Source organism: Myotis nattereri, assembly GCF_964212035.1.
Source record: "Myotis nattereri genome assembly, chromosome: X".
Taxonomy (NCBI): domain Eukaryota; kingdom Metazoa; phylum Chordata; class Mammalia; order Chiroptera; family Vespertilionidae; genus Myotis; species Myotis nattereri.
Window position 1 is genome coordinate 92555695 of NC_138078.1, and position 23819 is coordinate 92579513.

General features: G+C 38.7%; 1 protein-coding gene across 2 annotated transcripts in view; it reads right to left on the minus strand.

Moving 5' to 3' along the window:
- The window catches only part of ZMAT1 (zinc finger matrin-type 1), a 31784-nt gene extending 15636 nt beyond the window's left edge, over positions 1-16148 (minus strand). For both annotated transcript variants that reach the window (XM_081115311.1, XM_081115310.1), the window contains exons 1-2: positions 16070-16148; positions 2418-2524 (exon numbers count right to left, since the gene is read on the minus strand). In XM_081115311.1, coding sequence (XP_080971437.1) covers positions 2418-2524; positions 16070-16133 — 171 coding nt within the window. In that variant the 5' untranslated portion in view covers positions 16134-16148. The remainder of the gene's footprint in view (positions 1-2417; positions 2525-16069) is intronic.
- Positions 16149-23819: the final 7671 nt, after the last annotated feature.

The following is a 23819-nucleotide window of genomic DNA, read 5'->3' on the forward strand; positions in this document are numbered from 1 at the left end:
CTTAAACATGTATAAGTACAACCTCATCAACATTCAAAACTCCTGCAGAACTGTTCTATTTTACAATAAATACTATACTGAGATAGTTTAAAAGTATTAACCAAGCTATATACTAAACAGAAAAAAAATCACCTTTTCAGAATACATGGAAAGTCATGTACAATTTTGATTTGACGATTTAATAAGCTTAAGCACCACACTTACAGATGGCACTGAAATTTAAATTTTAAAATATGCTACACCATTACATTATTATGTGCTTTATAGCCGATAAAATATTATAAAAGAAGAAAAAGGTGTAATGATAAGACAAAGTGTCCAGAATATGATCTCATATGAAAAAACAAGTACAACACAACATATACAATTTTCTTTTATAAAAATGTGTGCATGTGTGTTCAGAAAGCATACTGAAATCATATAAGCAAAAGAAAAATTAAATAATGCAAGTAATATAATTATTTATTTATTTTTATTAAATTATATTGGGGTGACATTGGTCAACATAATTATAATTGATTTTTATTTTCTCATATTTAGTATATTTTCCCCATTGAATAGCACTCCATAAGCCCATAAAAAGCTACTTTTCAAATTTAAATTCAAATGGTTCTAACCACAATTATCACAGAGGCCTCAATTGTGTGTTTCTCTTTACTAACTCTAAATCTTTGAGCTATGGAGTCTGAGAATGAGCTAGGTACACTCACATATTTGATTTCATTTAATTCTCACAAGTATAGTAAGAGGGATTTTACCAGCCCCGTTTTACAGGTTCAAGAAACATGCTCAGAGAGGTAAAGTGACTTCTTCAGGGTTACACAACAATGACGGAGTTAAGACTAGATCAGGGGTGGGCAAACTTTTTGACTCGAGGGCCACAATGGGTTCTTAAACTGGACCGGAGGGCCGGAACAAAAGCATGGATGGAGTGTTTGTGTGAACTAATACAAATTCAAAGTAAACATCATTACATAAAAGGGTACGGTCTTTTTTTTTTTTAGTTTTATTCATTTAAAACGGGCCGGATCTGGCCCGCGGGCCGTAGTTTGCCCACGGCTGGACTAGATCCTAAATCCTTTCAATCCACAGCCAAAACAGTTCCCCTATCTGTAACTATATTAATTGAATCCCAAAGAAGATAAGGACTTAAATATAGTTGCCAATAAGATTTGCAAAGGGCAAAATGAGATAAGGTGTTTTAAAAAGTATAGCTGGCATTCTATTTCTTTTAAGTAAATGTATCTAGTACTTTTAGTAACCCAGATACCAGATATGAAAAAAAATCCAATAGCTCATTACATGATGTAGAAATGAAAGGCAATAGCAGATGAAAGAACACTGGATATGAAATCACAAGAAATCATTTTTAAGCTTAGCCATGCCAATACTAACTATAGAGAATCACTTTCCCTCTGGGTCTCAATTTTCTGATCGATAAACCAAAAGAGAAAGAACATTAAACTTTCCATGTTCTAGCTCTAGAATTCCATGGTTCTGTTCCTAAAAACATGTGGCTAGACTGGTTCATTTTATTTTTAAAGCCTTCATCCTATATAATAAAAGTCTAATATGCTAAGTGTACAGTCGTCTGTTCAACCAATCAAAGCACAATATGCTAATGATATGCTAAGGCTGTTCAACCACTCCCTATGAAGTGCACTGACCTCCAGGAGGCAGACGCTCCAACTGGTAGGTTAGCTTGCTGCTGGGGTCCGGCTGATCGGGACTGAGCAAGATTAGTCAGACACACCCTGGAGCCCTCCTGTGGTCCCCCCCTGGCTGGCCAACCTCCTATGTCCCTCCTTGGCCCCGATCGTGCACTGGTGGGGTCCCTCGGCCTGGCCTGTGCCCTCTCGCAATCCGGGACTCCTTGGGGGATGTCAGAGAGCCAGTTTTGGCCTGATCTCACAGGCCAGGCCAAGAGACCCCACTGGTGCACGAATTCGTGCACTGGGTTTCCAGTTTGCTATAAAGGAACACTGGAGTTCTATAATATCCCCTGATTTACATGAACAGTTTTCCTTGAATTTATTACAAAGTCATAAAGGATATAGTAGTGGCTTGATGAATACAAAGAGATACAGAATGGTGTGAAGAAAATAAAGCATTTTTGTAGTAAAAAAAGAGAGACTGAGTTTAAACTCTAATTCCCCAAATTTAAGCTAGTAAATTACTGTCCCCATCTGAGCTAGTCTCCTTATCCATCAAAGGGAAATAATACCATCTATTCTACATAATCAAAAAAATATAACATAGGAATTTTATCTGCTATATTTAAAAACCCATTTTAGACTCTATTCTGATTCTTTTTTTCAATTTATCTTTATTGTTTAAAGTATTACAGATGTCCCTCCTTTTCCCCATTGCCTCCCTCCCCATTCCAGTCCCATTCCTAGGCCTTCTTTTTAACCTACCTCATAATGTGAAATCCTTTGTGATTCAAACGGTAGCACAACTCTGCATACATTACAAAAGTTATCTGTAAAAAGTTCAGTCTTTTCCTGTTCAGTCCCAGTTGTATCTATGAACAAAATAAAGGGAGGTGAGACTATATATCCCATTAATGAATATTTACAAGTATCATTTTCATTCTTCAACCATATATTATTTCAGATACCACCTCAAATCGAGTGTTTGCAGGCTACAGTAATAGCTTTTTAGTTACTGAGTATGTAATTTAATATGGGTACATTAAATCTGCCTTTAATGTCTGATATGGCAAGAGTTATTTATTTAGTATAGTAAGTCTAGGCAATACCATTCCAAAGGAAAAGTTATAAGAGTATCAGTAACTTCATGAGCTTCATGTAATGATTTGGGACACCAATAATGACAGGCAGGATTAAAACACCCATCCCTGGAATTCTGTGTTTTACAGCAGACAATCTAAAGAAAGGCACTGTTTTAAGACTGCCATTTATCTGGACCCGCTGCCCCAGTACTATCTAAAAATCACGAGGAGTCCTAGCCAAGTGGCTCAGTTGATAGGAGCATCCTCCCATATACCAAAAGGTCTCAGGTTTGATTCCTGGTCAGGGCACATACCTAGGTTGCAGTTTCAATCCCCAGTCAGTGTGGGTATGGGAGGCAACTAATGAATGTCTGTCTGTCTGTCTGTCTGTCTGTCTCTCTCTCTCTCTCTCTCTCTTTCTCTCTCCCTTCCTCTCTCTCTAAAATCAATAAAAACATATCCTCAGGTGAGGATTAAAAAGAATGGGTAGAGGACTTCTCTAAAGAGGACATACAGCCTGGCTGGTATGGCTAGGTGGTTAAGCCTGGTGGTTGAGCATCAGCCTATGAACCAGGAGGTGGAGGTTTGATTCCCAATCAGGGCACATGCCCGGGTTGAGGGCTCGATCGCCAGTGTGGGGCATGTGGGAGGCAGCTGATCAATGATTCTTTCTCATCATTGATGTTTCTGTCTCTCTCTCTCTCCCTCTTCCTTCCTCTCTGAAATCAATAAAAACACATTTTTTAAAAAAGAGGACATACAGATCGCCCACATACATATGAAAAGATGCTCAACATCAAATTAAAACCACACGGAGATACCACCTCACACCTGTCAGAATGGCTATCATCAATAGATCCACAAACAACAAGTGCTGGCTAGTATGTGGAGAAAAGGAAACGCTCACCCTCATGCACAGTTAATGGGAATGAAGATTGGTGCAACCACTATGGAAAAATAGTATGGCGTTTCCTTCCAAAATTAAAAATGGAACTGCCTAGTGACCAAGTGATTCCACTTCTGGAGATTTACCTGAAGAAACCCAAAACACTAATTTGAAAGAATATATGCACCCCTATGCTCATTGCAGCATTATTTACAATAGCCAAAATATGGAAACCACCTAAGTGCCTATCAGTAGACGAGTGCATAAAGAAGTGGTACATATATACAATGGAATATTACTCGACCATAAAAAAATTCAAATCTTACCATTTGAGACAGTATGGATGGACCTAGAGGGTATTATGCTAAGTGAACTAAGTCAGTCTAAGAAAGACAAATAACATATGATTTCACTTATATGTGGAATTTAAAGAACAAAATAAATAAAATTGAAACACAATCACAGAGAGCAGACTGGTCGTTGCCAGAGGAAGGGGTTTGGGGGACTGGGTAAAAGAGGTGAAGGTATTAAGAAGTATAAATTGGTAGTTACATAATAATCACAGGGATGTAAAGCATAGCCGAGGGAATATACCAGTAGACAATGTTGCAATGACTTTGTGGTTACCAGGTGGGTGCTGAAAATATCAGGGGGAACACTTTATGAAGTGTATGATTGGCCACTATGATGTACACCTGAAGCCAATAAAATGTTAAAAGAGAACTGTCATTGAAAAATTAAAATGAAATTAATTTTTTTAAATAAACTTTAAGGCAATATAGCCTAAGATAGTTTCAACATTTTTTGGTGGTCACATCATACTGTTGACTCTTGCTATGCCAACTTTTTACTAAAATATAAGCTTCTTTTTTACCTAAGCTAGTTAAACTTTGTCCCTCTTTAGAACATAGTTATATAGTTAAAAAAATTTTCAGACCCAATATAAACTTATATTTGTCTCATTAAATATTTACCTTGTTGGATTCTACCAATCATTTCAGCCTCTCAAAATCTTTTAAATCCTAAATCTGTCAAAGGAGGTTTGTGGAGGGTGGCTTTTTACTAAGAACAATTATATATGATGGGGTATTGTTTGTCAGAGGCCACTCCACACTGTCAACTTCTCCTCAAGATGCATTTACCCTAAGTTTAACATGATTGTAATGATTTATACTTTCTAATGGTGATATCTAAGGCTTGAATAGGTCAAGCAATATGCCCAAAGTCACACAGCTAGTACCTGTCCAATTCAAATCTGTCTGCCCAAGATATCCCTGAGAGTTGACTCTTAAAAAGGCAAAAGTCTTGTGTGAACAACTTCCTCTCTAGGTTTGGCACATGTAAGAAACATATGTATGCTTCCCAAGAGGTGCTAAATAAGACCCCACTCTACCCCCATCACCAATATTTGAAACATGATGTTTGGACTCCAAGAAATACATAGCCTATCGCCAATTCTGAAAGTGGTCCAAGAAACTGTTGATAGTACAGATATTTTTCAGCCTGTCTCAAGGAGAAGAAAGAGAGGGCAGGACAACCTCAGGCAGATGTTAAATTAGGGGTCAGGTAAGCAAATGACATTGGCTGTTAGGAAGATGGCTGGGACAGGAACTAATGTTTATTGAGCACTCACTACATGCTAGGAACTAAAGTAAGTGTTCTCACAAAGAACTGAGGCTTAGGAGATCATTCTGGTAGGCACGGGGACCAGGGAATAGCTGAAGAAACTTGGGGGTTTGTATCTTTGTTCCTTTCCTTCTTTTCTTTATACTCACTCCATGTTTACTATCCCTTAACTGATTAGAATATGAAACAAATGTATTTTTATAGTGTGATTGCTAAGTATAGGCTTATATTGGTTCTTAAGAGTTGTAAAAAGCACTACACTGAGATTACATTATAGTCTTTATGCTGCTATTAACTAGTGTATGACTAAGAACATGTAACAACCTTTCAGATTTCCATTTAAGCTTCTTTTGTACTTGACTATAAGTTCATCGTCATCAATGGGAAAACGTATTTTAGATAGGAATACATACACAAAAGCAAAATTTTGGTGGGGTCCTTACAGAAGGATGAAAATATCTTAACTGCTTCCAAATAATGTCTATTAGGAAACACAAGAGATTATTTGAAGTTTTAAGCAGTTATACAGTTCATACAGACTTTAAGGTCCTAATATTAAAAAGATCCCAATATTCTCCAAATAGTTCTCTCCAAAATACTTCTTTGCAAAAACAGATGCAGCATTTCTATTACTAAGTACAGTGTTTTAGTCATTATAGTATCAAACAGAAAATAAGTATTATTTTGGTTATAATTTAGGTATAAGTGCTTTACTTTTCTTTCTTGACAATGAATACCAAATTCATGGCAGATGGTTCTGCATCTTTAGATCTACTTTAATTAGAAATTAAGAGAGCTAGGGTTAAAATATCTAAGTAGATTACACATTAGAATAGTCATGGTGATGTAAAGTACAGCATAGGGCCCTGGCCAGTGTAGCTAAGGGGTTAAAGCATCAGCCCTCGCACTGAAGGGTCAGGGTTTGAGTCTCAGTCAAGGGCACATACCTGGGTTGCAGGTTTGAACCACGGGTCCCTGCCTGTGGGAGGCAAACCAATTGACATGTCTCCCTCACAGTGATGTTTCTCTCTTTCCCTTCCTCCCTCACCCTCCCTTCCTTCCGTCCACTCTCTTTAAAAAAAAATCAATGGAAAAATATCATTGGGTGAGGATTAACAACAAAAAAGGTACAACATTTTTTACTATTGTCAATAATCTATATAATAAAAGCCTAAGCGATTGTTAAGGTGGAACGACCAGTCACTATGATGCACACTGACTACCAGGGGGCAGACACTCAACTCAGGAGCTGCCCCCTGGTGGTCAGTGTGCTCCCACAGGGGGAGCACCGCTCAGCCAGAAGCCAGGCTCACTGCTGGTGAGTACAGTGGTGGGAGCCTCTCTAAGGAGCAGCGCTAAGGAGCAGTGAGCAGGCGGGCAGTAAGGAGTGAGGGGTCCCGGACTGCAAGAGGGCACAGGCCAGACTGAGGGACTCCCCCCAACACACACACACACCCAGTGCATGAATTCATGCACCAGGCCTCTAGTATTGTAATAACTGTGTACGGTGCCAGGTGGGTACTAAGCTTATTGGGTGATCACTTCATAATTATATAAATGTTTAACCACTATGCTGTACACCTGAAACTAATATAAAATAATACTGAATGTCAACTGTAGTAAAAAATAAATTAAATTTTTAAAAGAAATACAGAAAAAAATACCCAATGACAAATTACTGAATGCTGTCAAGTGTGACTTCATCTCTCATCTACAGCAAATTAAGTTCTTTGAACATGGGAAGGTAATTAACTGCTGGTTAATCTCAGGAATGTTGTTTTACTATTCCTAGCATAGCACTTTTCAAGTGTTCTTCATTCCCTGACATATTTGAATTTTGTATGCTATCATGAGTTTGGAAAAAAGATATGGATGGGAATCAAGATTTTGTAGTCTGAATCAAAGCCCACTTTAGTGCAACTTGGTAGTGAGATCTTAATGATACAACAATGACCTCTCAAATATGGATTGGAAAAAAATGCCTTTGAAACATACAGGAGTTTCTGGTGCTGATACCATTACTTTGTGTTTTAGCATAAAACAAAACCAGTGGGGAATAAAAAAATACTGTCAAAAACAGGTTCAAAATGGGAAGAGAACCTAAGTCTGATAATGGAATAAGGGCTTAAACTAATAGGATCTGGAAAAGATAAAATAAAACCAATACTTAATGCATGGTTGGTCCTATGATCTATGGTCACAATAAATCGTACTTTCTAAGGTTGTCAAATGTTAACAAATTAAATGTAACATATATATGTAATATATATATATATATATATATATATATATATATATATATATATATATCTTAAAGGTTTTTTATTTATTTTTAGAGAGAGAAGAAGGGAGAGGGAGAGAGAAACATTGATGTGAGAGTGAAACATTGATCGGCCGCCTCCTGCATGCTCCCTACCAGGAATCAAGCAGCAAGCCAGGCCTGTTCCCTGACCTGGAATTGAACCAGCAACATTTCAGTACATGATGTCGCGTAATCAACTGAGCAACACTGGCCAGGGCTTACGTATAACTTTTAAATATCTGTTGTTTCACAGAAAGTAGACATATTAGTAAAGTTCTTGAGAGTGGAGGAACATGGTCATATAACAAAACTATGACCTACAGGTACAGAGTTGCAGTTTGAAATGATGAAAAATTTCTGGAGATGGATAGTGGTAATGGTTGTTGCATAACATGAATGTACTTAATGCTGAATTGAATTACTGAATTGCACACTTAAAATGTTTAAAATGGCAATTTTTGTTATGTATATTTTATCATAGTTAAAAATATATTTGGAATACTTGGCCAGTGTGGTTGAACATTGACCTATGAACCAGAAGGTCACAGTTCGATTCTCAGTTGGGGCACATGTCCGGGTTGTAGGCTGGATCCCTAGTTGAGGGCATACAGAAAGGAGCCGATTGATGATTCTCTCTTATCATTGATGTTTCTATCTTTCTCTCCCTCTCCCTTCCTCTCTGAAAGAAATAAAAGCATTAAATATACATAAATATACATATATATGTATATATATGAAAGCACCTTCTCCCCAAACCACAGCATGAAGGACAGTTGCCCCCCATCAATCCATCACACAGAGGGAACTGCATGAACAAGAAAAAAACTTTTGTTTTGCTACCAAGACATAGCCATCCTCTCCTGAAAAACATTTTTGAGGATTATTGCAAATGAAATAGGGGTTTGTGACAAATTATAAATGGGGTCTGATAAGAAATTCATGTATTCAATGCTCCTACAATTTGATTATATTTATGTGTGGCTTTAGCCTTTGGTAAGAGAATGAATCAACCAATTTTTTATTAATGAAATTGTTTAATATCTTTATTTCCTTTCTACAAGGAATTTTTACATGACTTGAGAAAATAAATCTTTCATAATAATTTGAAATGGGGGAAATTATGACCTATAGCACTAGGTAGCAGGAAAAAAATAAGATTTTGAGCTGGTCAAACAGATTGAAATCCTATCTCTGTCCATAATTATTATATAACCCTGAGCAAATTATTTAACCACTTTGAGCCTGTTTTTTCATCTAAATAGTACAGAAATACAATGTCTGTCTCAGGATATGATGAATATTAAATACAGTAAAATATTTTAAATGATTAACACAGTAGGTACTTGGCAAAATATGCTTGTTATGAATCCAGAAGCTTTACAAATTTTAGTTAATATTATACATAATAATTTTATTTCAGATCAGAATACTTTAAAACTTTTAAATATATATATTTTTATTTTAGAAAGGAAGGGAGAGGGAGAGATTGAAACATCAATGATGAGAGAAAATCACTGATCAGCTGCCTCCTGCACGCCTCTTACTGGGGATAGAGCCTGCAACTTTTGACCTCCTGGTTCATAGGCTGACACTCAACCACTGAGCCACACTGGTCAGGCAAGATCAGAATCCTTTTAGAAATAATCTAGTCCAGGGTGTCTCAATCTTGGTACTACTATTACTTTGGGCCAAATAATTTGTTTTTGTGAGGGGCTGTTTTATGCCTTGTAGGATGTTTAGCAGAATCCCTAGCCTCTACTAACTAGAAATTGATAGCATTCCCCAGGTATGACAACCAAACGTATCTTTAGACATTGCCACATGTCCCTTGTGAAACAAAATTGCCTCCAGTTTATAAATTATTAAGCCTAATGTCCTTATTTCAAAATGAGCAATCTAAGGCCCAGAGAGCTTATCCTATATCATAAAAGGCTAATATGCAAATCAACCAAATGGCAGAATGATCGGTCACTATGATGCACACTGACCACTAGGGGGCAGATGCTCAACCCAGGAGCTTCCCCCTGGTGGTCAGTGCACTCCCGCAGGAGGAGTGTCGCTCAGCCAGAAGCCCTGAGCCAGGCTCATGGCTGGCGGGCATAGCGGCAGTGGCTGGAACCTCTCCCACCTCCTCTGCAGTGCTAAGGATGTCAGGGGAGAGTGGGTCTAAGCCGTCAGTTGGACAATCCCCGAGGACTCCCAGAATCTCGTGCACCAGGCCTCTAGTCCTATATAATAAAAGCCTAATATGCAAATCAACTGAACGACAGAATGACCGGCGGAACGACCGGTCATTATGACATGCACTGACCACCAGGGGGCAGACGCTCAATACAGGAGCTGCCCCCAGCCTGGAGGCCCCAGGCCAGCCAAGGCGGGTGAGAGCAGGGGCCCCCCCAACTGCCCCGCTGGTCACCCCGCAGATCAGCCCTGATCACTGGCCAGGCCTAGGGATCCTACCTGTGCACAAATTTCATGCACTGGGCCTCTAGTAGGAAATAAAGGACTTGGAAAGCTAAACTTTAAAAGATATGATTCTGTACTCAGGTGGACTTGAACCATGAAAAAAATTTCTGTAGTCTGGGGGAGACAGTAATAGGAGGGGAAAGTTCTTAAGTCAGTTAAACACAAATGTGAGTACTAATATTTCACATCCTATAGACTTGGGCATTACTAAAATCCCCTATGTTGATATAAAAATATGCAATTCAGCTTGTACCAGATTTTTGCCTTTGATGATATAAAAAGCAAAGGGGATTGATTTACTTGCCAGAAATTCACTTTTTAGGGACCTTGTTGGAATGTGTCTACTCCAAATAGTTGTATTACCGTATTATACTAGAGTAAAATAGCTTTAACTTCTTTATCCAAAAATGCAATTGAGTATGGCATCTAACTTATCACGATTGAAACTTTCTTCTAATTAATACTGCTATATAACAACAGACAATTTAAGATAAAATAGATCTTTGTGACAAAAGAACAATATTTATGGCTTGAATCAGAAAAGAATAATGAATCTATGCCTACAATTTGGTTTGTTTTTCAGTAATAGAATTTAAAACCTTATAAGATCTCTGAGGAAGGAATCAGAAGATTATCACACACACACATATGTAATACCTTAATCAATAATGAAATCAAAAAATAAATAAATAAAAATTAAATTAAATTTAAAAAGAAGAAGATTATCACATCTCATCAGTTCTAGGTAAGAGAACTTTCTCTCTTCACTCCAATTAAATGTTCACCAGTTACCTGCTAAAAAATTAAGCTTACTCAAATTAGGTGACTCTCTATAAAATTGGCTATATTTAATAAATTGAATATTACTTGCATTTGTTATATGACAGATTTAGTTGTACAAAACCTCACACTTCTTCCTTAAGATAACCCATCAGTTGCTTATGGCAATAATAGCTATTAACTGTTTTGTTTTGTTTTTTAATTTTTAATCCTTACCTGAGGGTATATTTTTGTTGATCTTTAGAGAGAGAGGATGGGAGAGAGAGAGAAACATCAATGTGAGAGAGAAATATCAATTGGTTGCCTCCTGGACACACTCCAATCAGGGAGCAAACCCAAAACCTAGGTATGTGCTCTGACCAGGAATCAAACCCACACAACTTTCTGGTGCAGGGTACGATACTCCAACCAACTGAGTCACCTGGACAGGGCAGCTATTAATTATTTTAATGCTTTGTTGAAGTGGGAATTTCACAGTCCAACTGATCTTGAAGATAAACATAGACATAAATAATATACATATACATACACATAATATAGATATAGTTATAAATATAGAACATTGTAAAGAACTCTGCATATCCTATTTTAATATAGTGACAAGAATTGAGCAAACCTCAGAAGGGTTGGCTATAATACTATAAACAAATCTCATTCTTAGTCACAGGTTTAAAGCCAGGCATTAAGAAATCTGAGAAATAATCATATTAATTCTGCAAAGAGCATATGTGCTCTATAGTCTCCTTGATTTCACTTTTAGAGATAACCTTCCTCAAATATTTTTGATAAAAAAATGATTTTTAAAAATAGCTGACTTGACATTTGCAATCTTTTAATACCATCATAATTTTAAGAATGAATGAGTAGAGCTCAACACTAAGTTATAGGAGACTGGGAAGGTGCCTGTGCTATCCTTGCCAAGATGTTTTAACTCTCTTTTTCCCTAAAGTCCACACCCCATTTCAGGAGTTTTCAAAATATTAACTTTGCCAGAAATAAAGACCTGTTGAACACTCTTACTGTAACGCTATCTAGTATCCTTATTTTCTCAGGCTAGAAGATAAGTATGACATATGAGTTTGGCAAGTTTTGGTAAAGGTTTTCTCATGTCATATTAACAGTTACAAAATACAATAAAGTTAACAAAATTAATTGTGAATACTAGTTATATGTTTAATGTTTACTAAGTTGAATTCTATAATCATAAGCACTCTGTGCCTAGCTAGTTCAGAAGACATGATTGTGAAAAACTGAGTTTAAGTACTATTTAAATCCATTAATTTACTTGATCCCATGACAGCTTTTTGCATGAGAAAGCCACCATGCCATTCATTCCAACAGGTTAGTAAATGTGAATGGATCTGCAAGACTGGTTTCAGGTAGAAAATGATCCTAACAGACAGGTGATGAATACAGTAGCGGACATGTTTAGTCAATATCTTCACATATTGACACCTAATAAAGACAGAGGGTCAGAAACTAACAAATGGTCATTAACCTTTCTCCAGACATCCCTACCATGTCAAATGCAGAGGATTAAAAATTAATTCTAACGATTTTCTAATTACTCTTCCTAGATGCCAACATTAGATTAACAATATAATGTGTTTCATTGTGTTTACAGAGGCCTGGTGCATGAAATTCATGCACAGGTAGGGTCCCTAGGCCTGGCCAGCGATCAGGGCCAATCAGGGCCTTCCAGCTGCCTGCTGGGGCCTTCCTTCATTTCGTGCCGCCCTCTAGTGGTCAGCACACGTCATAGCAAGTGATCAAACTCCCGGTCTCCCAGTTGAACTCCTAAGGAGACACTTTGCATATTAGCCTTTTATATATATAGATAAACCACCATGGGAAGAGTACAGATTTATAATAAAAAATGGAAAGGTCCTATAGTTTAGGAGTCTGACTAGTTAGATTGCATTTCCCCAGTGATCTTATTCATTTCATAATTTTATTATCAAGCTCTATAATATAACTGTCTAATTCATTTGTATATCCTCAGCAATGTGTGGCATGCGCTCACTTGTACACATACACACACACACACACACACACACACAGGTGTTCAATAAATGATTCCCGAATGAATAAAGGAAAGGCTATTAACTAGTTTTCTTATGGTGAACCTGAAACTTTACTGAATAATATAGAGACAAAAGGAAGCCTTGCTGGGTAATTGCTATGCAAATGAATTAGTAACTAAATAAAAATCCAGAATGCCCTCCAGTCTAAAACAGAATCCATTTAATAATTTATTTTTCTTAAAGAGAGTTTTTGTTTAATTTTGTTTTGATTTTTACTGTGATTACATCATGGATATCAATACTGGTTGAAAATTCATTTTTGAGCCATTGAACATGTTTATTTTTAAAAACTTCAGTGACTGAAACATGAAGTGCCCTACAAAATCTCATTATTCCCTTTACCATGGATTCTGGGTATATGTTTTTTCATATGTCTGTTCACTGGGCACTTTTGTTTGTTGTTTTTGTTTTTAGGCTGATTGCCTTCCTCTTTGGAACCTTTGAAAGCTTCTAATCTTCCCTGCTTTGCAATTTCTAATCTCCACTGACATTTGTTCATTACCAAACCAAGACAGATGAGATCCTCAGGAATGTTAGCTATCATTGAAAATGGATCAGCAAATAGTTTATAGCAAGACACTTTTAATGGTCCTATTTGGAGTAGACTTGTAATAATTGAAATCTTGACAATTCTTTGCCATCTTTAAGAGAATCTACTAACTAGGACTTAAGAAACAAACACAAGATATTGGCACACTACCAAACAACATTTATCTCTCTTCTCCTTTATCTACTATCATAAATGACAATCATTTATGGCCTTTATAAACATCTAAACAAAAATATTTTGAGAACTAATAGTGTTTTAGATAGTGTACTATATGAAAAGGTAAGGGAGTTTTATTTGGACTGAAGTTAATGAAGGATATTTACCTAAAATGAAATGATAGTTTTGGGGTAGCAATTATATTTGGATTTTCATATCCTAGTAAATTGTCTCAACACTAACAACATAGATTTTATTACTCACTGAATATCAAGCGATACTATTTGGGCAAGGTTTCTTATGGGTTTCTAGTGCACAGCCATGGAAATGTCATTGAAAGAATATTAATACAGAACTGCAAAATCATGGTTCATATGTTCAGATCTGAAAACAACCTCAGACTCTGGCTAGTCCAAAACCTGTACTTCAGAAACGTCAAAACTCAAATCCAGGAAACTTGGGATCTCTTCAGGGCAACAAAATTTAGTAGATTAACAACAGAACGTATGGTCACTACACCAGACTCATACACTAGGGCTCTCCTCATTTTACCAGCTAGCAATACTATAGACATGGTATTGCAGCTACTTTATGAATTTTATCTCTTAAAGCTGTTAATACCTGCATATATTAAAAGACATTGCACCCAAGCCAGGAAAAAGCCATTTTCTCCATGAAATACTAGTTCTAAACCTTCCTATGCAAAAGTTATGAGAGCCAAACTGAATTGTGGTCATGACCACCTATAACACTGTTTTCTCCTCCTTGTTGGTTATAGAGAGAAAGTTTGGTATAAAAACAAAAATCCAGGAGATTTCATATCTTCATCCCAGAACAACTGTACAAATCCAGGCTGACTGAAGACATTAAACAAAGGGTTTCAAAGGTTGCCTTCAGTAAGTGTGTTAATAAATAAAAACATCATATCACAGTGTATTTCTAATTTCTAATAAGTGGTATGTATGTAGTGAGCCTATGAGAAATATTGTAATTTTTTTTACTGCTTTGCTTTTCCTCCAAAGTGAAAGGTGTGAACGGATATAGAATAGCACACAGGGATGTGTCATTTAAGAATGTGAAGCCCTGACTGGTTTGGCTCAGTGGATAGAGCATCGGCCTGCGCACTCAAGGGTCCCAGGTTTGATTCCGGTCAAGGGCATGTACCTTGGTTGCTGACACATCCTCAGTAGGGGGTGTGCAGGAGGCAGCTGATCAATGTTTCTCTCTCATTGATGTTTCTAACTATCCCTCTCCCTTCCTCTCTGTGGAAAATCAATAAAATATATTTTTTTAAAAAGAATGTGACGAGGAAAATCATTTTATGGGGTAACTTTAATGGGGTGCGCTCCTAAGCAAAGGAACTTACATTATTCTACTCTATTTTGGAGTCCATGACCTTTCACTTTGGAGTCAAGTTAGCAACATAAGGTAACACAGCGAAAATAATGAAAATTAATACAAAGTTTACGTTGGCAAAATGCTTTAGAGGTCTCCAGTTGGAATCTATTTTAACCACCTAAGAAACATTTCCAAAAGATGCTTTAAAACACAATGGCAAACTTTACAGTTTGCTACTAGCAGGCTGCTTACAAGTATATAGTACTTGTGTGAACTAAATACCATATACTGAAATAGTCAAGAAATATTTTTTTTTCTGTTAGGAATGTGTTGTAGGTACAATAGCACTTATTAAAACCAAAACCACCTTAAAGATGGGCCCACAAACCTTGCTGTATGTACAAGGTTTCGTCCTCAAAGAGCCAAAGAAAACTCTCCAAAGTGATTCCTGAAAATCGGTGTTTCTGCCACACTCTCTTCCTTTCCTTTCCTCAATACAACTCCCTCCTCCACCAGACCCTAGGATTCTAAAATCAAACAGATCCTACCTGAAAGCTAAAGTATACACGCTAACAACCCTAAATTCCTAAACTCATCTCTTCTTTAATATCCCACTGCAAGTAACTGCCCTTCAGGATGCTGAATCTCACCAAAGGGGGGTTTCTTCTCTCTGATTTCTTTGACCTTTACTCTTCTGATCTCTGCCCCCTTTCTCATCCGTCAGTCTCTCTTCCCTTTCCCTGATCCTATAGTTCCACAGCGCTTGTCTACCTTGTCTCCTATCTTTTACCAAATCACGCCTCAGCTTCCTACAGCATACTGAGGTGGCCCGACTGGAAGAAAAATTACGGGCTTTTTCCCCCCTTCAAACTCCTGCCTTGTGAATGAATATCTGAGGTTCCTTTTACTGGGAGCCCCATCCTTTTCGGGGTGGGGGGAGAATTAGGGAACCCACTCTCTGCTTCAGTCCGTCTTGTACACTCGGGGCTACTTCATCGAGGCGGGGCGGGAGGAGCTTGGCCTCTTACTGCGCCACAGCAGGTGGGGGGTCGGGCGGTGGCGAACCGCGCCCCTCAGATCTTGGACAGGCTGAAGAGAGGCAGCGAAGGAGATGGGGCCGCCCCCAAACCCCGGCACGGGAACTCACCTTCTCTGAGGCAAGGGCGGGTGTCTACTTTAAAACTACTGTCCCCCCTCCCCGCCGCCGCCATAGTGGAGCCGCCAAAGCCTCCGCTGCCGCTGTCGCCACAGCCACCTGCAGGCGAGCTGGCAGGGGTGGAGGTGGCGAGGAGGCAGACTCAATCACTGCCGCCGCCGCCGCGCAGGCGGTGTAGGAGGAGGAGGAGGGGGGGGGAGGGGGAGGGGGAGGTGGCAGAGAAGGTAGCTTCCTCGGGGGAAGACTCTGCCACCGACGGTGTGACTGCCGCCAACGCAGTGAAGCGTGGACAATCGCACGCTCCCCTTAACCCCCTTAGCCCCGCCTCCCTCTAAGCCCCGCCCCTTTGCCCCTCTTTCTCTCGCTTCAGCTTCTGCCTCGTTCTAGAATCTACTAGCTCCTTCTCTCTGCCAATGAAAACGCGTTAGACCCGCTGGCCGCCTCTTCCCTCTCTCCACTGCTTGGCGTCACACTTCTCCCTTCCGTGGAGAAGCTAAGATGACCAAGGGCAAAGGGCAAAAAAGCGAGGACTGTGAAAGTACCTGGGCCTCACGAGTTATCTACAACCAATTCAAGGGGGAAAATAGTATCTGGTAAAAACAATTGATTCCATCCCCAAAATATCTCTAAAATACATCTTCTGTCAGCGAGAGGAGTTAGCTTAACACGGGTAGACAAGGCAGGGGGCCAGTGGAAAACATCAGTACGGAGTACAGAAATAAGCAGCGTCCTTGGTCATGACATATTATGTCCCCATGAACAATGGCGTGTCTATCAAATTACCCATCTAAATTAAAAACCTGTGAATCCAGTACCCAACCAAAGAACTAGAATATTGCTGATAATTTAAATATCCGACTCACCATCTTTTCCCAAACTTCCCTCCCAGAGAAACCAATATCCTGATTTATATCTATTATGTCTGTCTTCTCTTTACATATATTCTTATCACATGGCTATGTGCCTAAACAATATTGTTTAGTTTTTATTGTTCTCAAAATTTCACGAAAATGTATATCTTTTCTATATAGCATTTTGGGACTTGATTCTTTCACTCAACATTTTGTTCCTGAGATTACCATGTAACTGTAGTTTATTCATTGTCAGTGCTGTATAATACCCCATCCATTTCTGTTGATGTGTATGTGCCCTGGTGCATCTGTGCAAAGTTTATTTTAGGTATGCCATCCTCTCCAGACTCACTTTCATTGCCTTATTTCAAGTCCTCATCATCTCTTTTTTTATTTTTTTAAAATATATTTTATTGATTTTTTACAGAGAGGAAGTGAGAAGGATAGAGAGTTAGAAACATCGATGAGAGAGAAACATGGATCAGCTGCCTCCTGCACACCCCCGACTGGGGATGTGCCCACAACCAAGGTACATGCCCTTGACCGGAATCGAACCTGGGACCCTTGAGTCCGCAGGCGGATGCTCTATCCCCTGAGCCAAACCTGTCAGGGCCTCATCATCTCTTTTCAGAACTATGGTACCTGTCCCAATGGCCACCTTTCCTCTGATCTCAATCCCTCCAATCTATTTCCGTATCACTGTCATTTATCGCTAGCTCTCCGTTGATTGTTGGATACTCAAAGGTCATGGCTTCCTAGTATTATCTCCCTAATCTCATCCTCTTCTGCCCCCACCTCACCACTCGTACTTTATGATTCGGCAGTATTAAATCCTCGTATAGATTCTCGTGAAGACTATGATTTTTTCCATGATGCAATGTAATTGTATTTGTTTCTCTTGCTTCCTGAAAGGCCCATTTCCTCACAATAGGCACCTGCCTAGTAAACCCTTCTACCCACCTTGAAGCTCAAATAATACATCACAAAATACAGTTTGTTTTATTTTTGACACCCCATGCTTCAGAACAGTTAATTACTAAGACAAAGTTCTCAAACCAGTGGACCTTAAGTCTAGGTCTCTAAGTCCTAGGTCCCTAGATCTGGCCCACAAATATGTTTTGTTTAACTGCATAATTGTTTACTTACTTTCTTGTCAATATTTGAAAGGGGCATTTCATGAAAAAAAAAGTCTTTTAAAAGCATTTGAAGACTGGCAGTAGTAGCTGTGTACTGGAGCTGAATAGCAAATTCTGAGACTTGGAGTGCTGGGCTCTTAAGAACATAATGTTTTGTGGTTCTAATTTATCCAATGTTATCTGAGTAATTGGGTGGTTCCTCCAATCTTCTATCATGTCCTTTAATTAGTGCAACATTTACTCATCAAAGAAATTATTGGATAGGTCATGTACAAGAAATATTCCACTGAAATAGCCAGTACGTCAAGGTAAGCATAAAAAATAGAGTGTAATTTTATTCCTTCCCATAAGGGGAGGAAGAGAAATCCCTCAAAAGCATTGTTTCTCAAAATGTGAATCCCAGCCCACTTGTAAAGGAATATTCAATCAGAATCTCTGAGTGTGGGAATTATAAAACCTTGAACATTGTTGTTATTTATGTTGTTGAAGTGTATTTTATTGACATGAAAAGTTTTCATATGTAAATATATATTTTTATGAAAAGGAGGTTGTACAGAACTTGTACAGAAAAATATCTATGTATGCCTAATGTATGTGTGTCAAAGTATACACCCTCATATGTTCTCATTCTTGTTGTCTGCTCCCCACCACATCACACAGTCATAGAGAAGGTCTAAAGGGAACATCCTACCAAGTGATTTATCATCTCTGCCAGAATTACTCTAAATGTTCCTTATGTTTTATAAACATCTAGAAAGTTCTCATTGTTTGCGAAGTATAGAAAATAGTTTTCCATAACCTGAGGTTATCTTCTATAATTGGTTAAGGCGGGAACATGTTTAAATATTGGTCCCTTAATCATCCAGTGCAGTTTTGGAGTTGGAAAACAATTTCAGCACTCCATTTCCTCTTATTTCATGTGCACCCCTGATTTCTAATTTTTCATTTTTGTGCTATTCATCATCTTCACATCACCATGCAGCTCTTGCTTTAAGAGACATCAGCTGCTATCTTAGTCCTATCTATGGTTGTTCTTTCAGCTAGAAACTGTTCACTGTATTCAAGTGATAATGAAGTTAACTAAACGTAATTGCACAAATAGTGTGCAGTAGAGTATTTTTTTAAATGTATAACTAATCTTACCGCCCAGCTAGTAATTATTTTCTGGATGAAAATAATATTAGAATAAATATCACTATAGCCATATTTTTGGTTATTGCTAAAGGGTGTATTTCACATGGGCATTTTTAAAATAGTTATCACTATTGCAGAATTTAAGATTTTATGCTATAAGAAGGGTCTATTGCCCTAGCTGGTTTGGCTCACTGGATAGAGCATCGGCCTGCGGACTCAAGGGTCCCAGGTTCGATTCCAGTCAAGGGCATGTACCTTGGTTGTGGGCACATCCCCAGTCGGGGGTGTGCAGGAGGCAGCTGATCCATGTTTCTCTCTCATCGATGTTTCTAACTCTCTATCCTTCTCACTTCCTCTCTGTAAAAAATCAATAAAATATATTTTTAGAAAATTAAAAAAGAAGGGTCTATTAGCTTGATGATAGTGTGTGTGTGTGTGTGTGTGTGTGTGCGCGCACACACACACACACACACACACGAGCTGAATAGCCCAGATCCAGTTCTTTGAACTCCTCTTCAACAGAACCACTCACCACAAGTTTTTACTTTATGAAAAAATTTCTTTTGAAATAGCCCTCCTCTGTCTGGCCAGCATGGCTCAGTGGCTGAGCATCAACCTATAAACTAGGAGGTCACAGTTTGATTTCCATTCGCGGCACATGCCCAGGTGTGGTCTTGATCCTCAGTAAGGGGGCGTGCAGGAAGCAACTGATTGATAATTAAAAATATACATGTTTTTAAAGAGTAAATAAATAATAAAATAGTTCTCTTTTGTGTCATTTCTGGTCCTCAGAAGACAACAGAATAAAGTCTCTGGACAAAGAAGTTGTCCACCAAGACAAATCTCTGGCAGACGTTTTGGATTCAGACCCCAGAATGAAGACAGCTATGTGTCTGATGGAAGATTTGTTCCCTCAAAATGTTAACTTGCTGTAGCTAAACAGATAAAGAGGAAGGTGGTGCAGAGAACTGTCTGCTGCCCAGGATATGAAAGCAAGAGGGGGTGAAGACAAGAAAGCAGTTGTTGATCAACTGTCCTGCCTACTACAGTGTGTCTGTTCCCAAAGTGGAACTTCTAACATAATTAAAGATACCCCAGAACAAGTGAATAAAGAAGAGGAGCAGGGAGATGTCAACAGGAAGAAGATCACGCTGATGGGAAGCCTTACCCACAACCTTGAGACACTCCAGAAAGAGAAGGAATGTCTGCTAATAGCCATCAAGCTCAATAATGCCTTAGGAGAAGAGGTGAAGACTTTGATCAGTGAGCTCTGCAAGCCCAGTGAGTTTGACAAGTACAAGCTATTCATTGGGGACTTGGACAAGGTGGTAAACCTGCTGCTCTTCTGGTGGAGGCACCTAGCCCACATGCAGAACTTCCTTATTGTCCTTGGTGAAGATGCCAGTAATTAAGAAAGGAGCCCTCTCAACAAGAACAAGAAGGTCCTGGCGAGGCAGCACAATGATTCCCAGGTGCTTAAGGATAAACTGGACCGAGGGAATATGTGGTCAATTGGCATTCTGGCCAATTACCTTTCAGAGGAACAACTCCTGGTTACTAGCACTTTGGGAAAAATGAAATCAACACTCCTCACTGAGCAGTGAAAACTGGACAAGATAAAATGGGGCCAGGAATAAGTGAACTGTCTGCTAAAGAGTCTTTCCTCGGATTTCATTCCCAAGGCAGGGGCCCTGGCTCTCGCTCCAAACTTCACCAGTGTAATGACTCCTCTTCGGAGATGTACTTTCACTGGTATTTTCTCAACATTAACCTCTCCACATTACCCTCTTCTAAAATGCCCAACTAAAATATCACCCTTTCTTTCAACACTATTTAATCTGAAAAATGTAACAGTGAAAAACATTATTTAAATTATACAGCTATGGGCGGGGATTCTGGATAAAAGAAAAATATTGTATCCAGGAAAAAAAAAAAAGCCTTTTTTTATTTCCATATCATCCTTCATGATTGACCTTATGAGAGCTTAAATGTTGCTCAAAACTTACTTGTTTCTATTATTACTTTCTAGTAGAATGAAAATTAATGAAACTGTGAGAATTGATTGGAGGGTGTTTGATTGGTTCTTTTCCTTTGCATTTCTGTCTGTTATTTTTGTTTTGAGGCATTATTTAATTTTCCTTCTGTTTCCTCTAATTTTAAAATTATGTCTCAGTTTCTTTTTTATATTGTTGCAGTTAGGTCTATGTAAAAGAAATTTTCATCTATGTATTAGTCATTTTTCTTCTGAATGCATATAATCTCTATCTCCTTTTTCAAATTCAGACCTTTATAACCCCCTTCTTTTATATTTTTAGTGTCACCAATTATCTTTATTTACATTCCTAGTTCATTTCTAAATTGAAGTGGCTATTGTCTTCTTCCTCTCTCTGTTATTACCTCCTTTAAACTTAATGTGATATTTAAGTATATAGTACCTTATTCTAAAAATGGTTATAATATCCTGTTTCTGTCTGCCGGTTGGTGATCTTACTCAAAGATTTGTTCTTTGTTTCAGGTATAATAACCACCTTGAGTATTTCCTGCAATAGGGTTTTCTGGTGATAAATTTCATCACCTTCTGCTCTAGCTGGTTTTGCTCAGTGGATAGAGCATCGGCCTGTGAACTGAAGGGTCCTGGGTTTGATTCCAGTCAGGGGCACATGCCTGGGTTGCAGGTTTGGTCCCCAGTGGGGGGCATGCGGGAGGCAGCCGATCAGTGATTCTCTCTCATCATTGATGTTTCTATCTCTCTCTCCCTCTTCCTTCCTCTCTGAAATCAATAAAAATATATTTTAAGAAATTTCATCACCTTCTCTATGTCTGACTAAGTCCTCAGTTCTTGCATATCTAAAAAATACCTTTGCTAGATATATTATTTTTTGTTGGTAATTTCTGTCAGTAGCTTGAATATTTGATTCCACTCTCTCCTAGCTTGTAGGGTTTCTGCTGAGAAATCCAATGATAACTTAATGAACTTTCCTTTATTGGTTACTGTCTTTTATTTCCTGACTGCCTTGAAAATTCTTTCTGTGTTGTTAATTTTTTGACAGTTTTAACACAGTGTGCCTTAGAGAATGCCTTTTTGGATTAATGTAATTAGGTGTTCAGTTTGCTTCTTGGATTCTAGGATCTAGCTTTTTCCATAGCTTTGGAAAGTTCTCAAGTTATTTGAATAGGCTGTCCATTCTTTTATCCCTCTCTTCTTCTGGTATGTTTATTATTATTATATTGCTCTTTATGATGGAATCAGATAGTTCTCAAAGAGTTCTTGCACTTTTTTATGTTCAAGTCTCTCTCTTCCTTCTGCATCATTTCTAAATTTCTATCTTCAACATAACTAATTCTTTCCTCCATCTGGCCAGCTTTATTTCCTAAGCTCACTAGTTTATCCTTTATCTCTTTTATTGAGGTCTTCATCTCCAGAATTACTATTTGGTTCTTTTTTAAAGTTTCAATCTCTTTTGTAAAGTATTCTTTTTGTTCATTGATTTTATTTCTGAGTTCATTAAACTGCCTATCTGTGTTTTCTTTCTGTTTATTTTCTGGAACTCCCCCCCCCCTTTTTCCAGAGCTGCATTGTGACCTTGTTTTTTCGTGGTATTAATGGATTTCTTCTCTCTCTAGGCATCTATGTCTTAGTGGTAGGCTCTGGTAGGTTTATAAGAAGTCCTTCTATTGTTTTCTAGTAGGTAGTGCTGAAGCACAAGATATTTAGTTCTCTTGCACTGTTCTGACTTTTCAGATCTCTATGGGATGATGGAGAATGCCTGGTGTTCCCGGGTGGGCATCTCCTCTGTGTTCAGGACATCTCCATCTCAGGGGATCAACACTGAGGGGGAATGTGGTGGGTGATAGGGTTCCAAATCCATAAAATATCAGTGCTGTCCTCTACAGCCAGACACTGCTTCAGTGCAGCCTTGATGGGTGGACTTGGAGTTACCTAGGGAAAAGTGGTTGCTTCCTTTGTTGTTTTGTTCCCCCAGTATTGGTGACTGGCAGACCTCAGTGGCTTCCCCTCTATATCTCTGCATGACCCTCGGATTAGTTGCAGAATGTGCCTGTTGCTCCAAGGAAAAGACGTTTCTGTAGTAGCATTTCTCAGGTTTTCAGATAATGTGCCATGCAACACAACACTCACTGCTATAACTTCTCCTGGGGCCTGCTGTTAGCTCTGGCAACGTGAGGGGAGAAGAGCTCTGGAGAGGGTGAGGGAAGGCAGGCAGGCTCTGTAACTTTGTTTCTCTGTCTGGAATGGCAGTATCTGGACAACCATGTCTACAATTCTGAGCTTTGTCTCTGCCAAGGTCACTGGGTTCAGCTGCAGCACATACTGAGCTACAGAGATGCTCATTATAGCTCTCTGCACCTCCGGACAGAAGGGAGTACCAGTGGCAACCTGATTCCTTTCCTATCTGGAGACCCAAGATATGAGCTTCAAGATATGAGTTCCAGCCTGCGAGCCTTGGGGTGCGTCCTTGACACCAGCTAAGCTCTTCTCCCTTCCCACCTCCAGGGTTTTGCTCCCATTTGCTCAACTTCAGATGTTTTAATGCCCAGATCTGTTTGTACGTTAAACAGGGAATCCTTTGTTGAATTATAGCTGTTCAAATTGTTGGAACT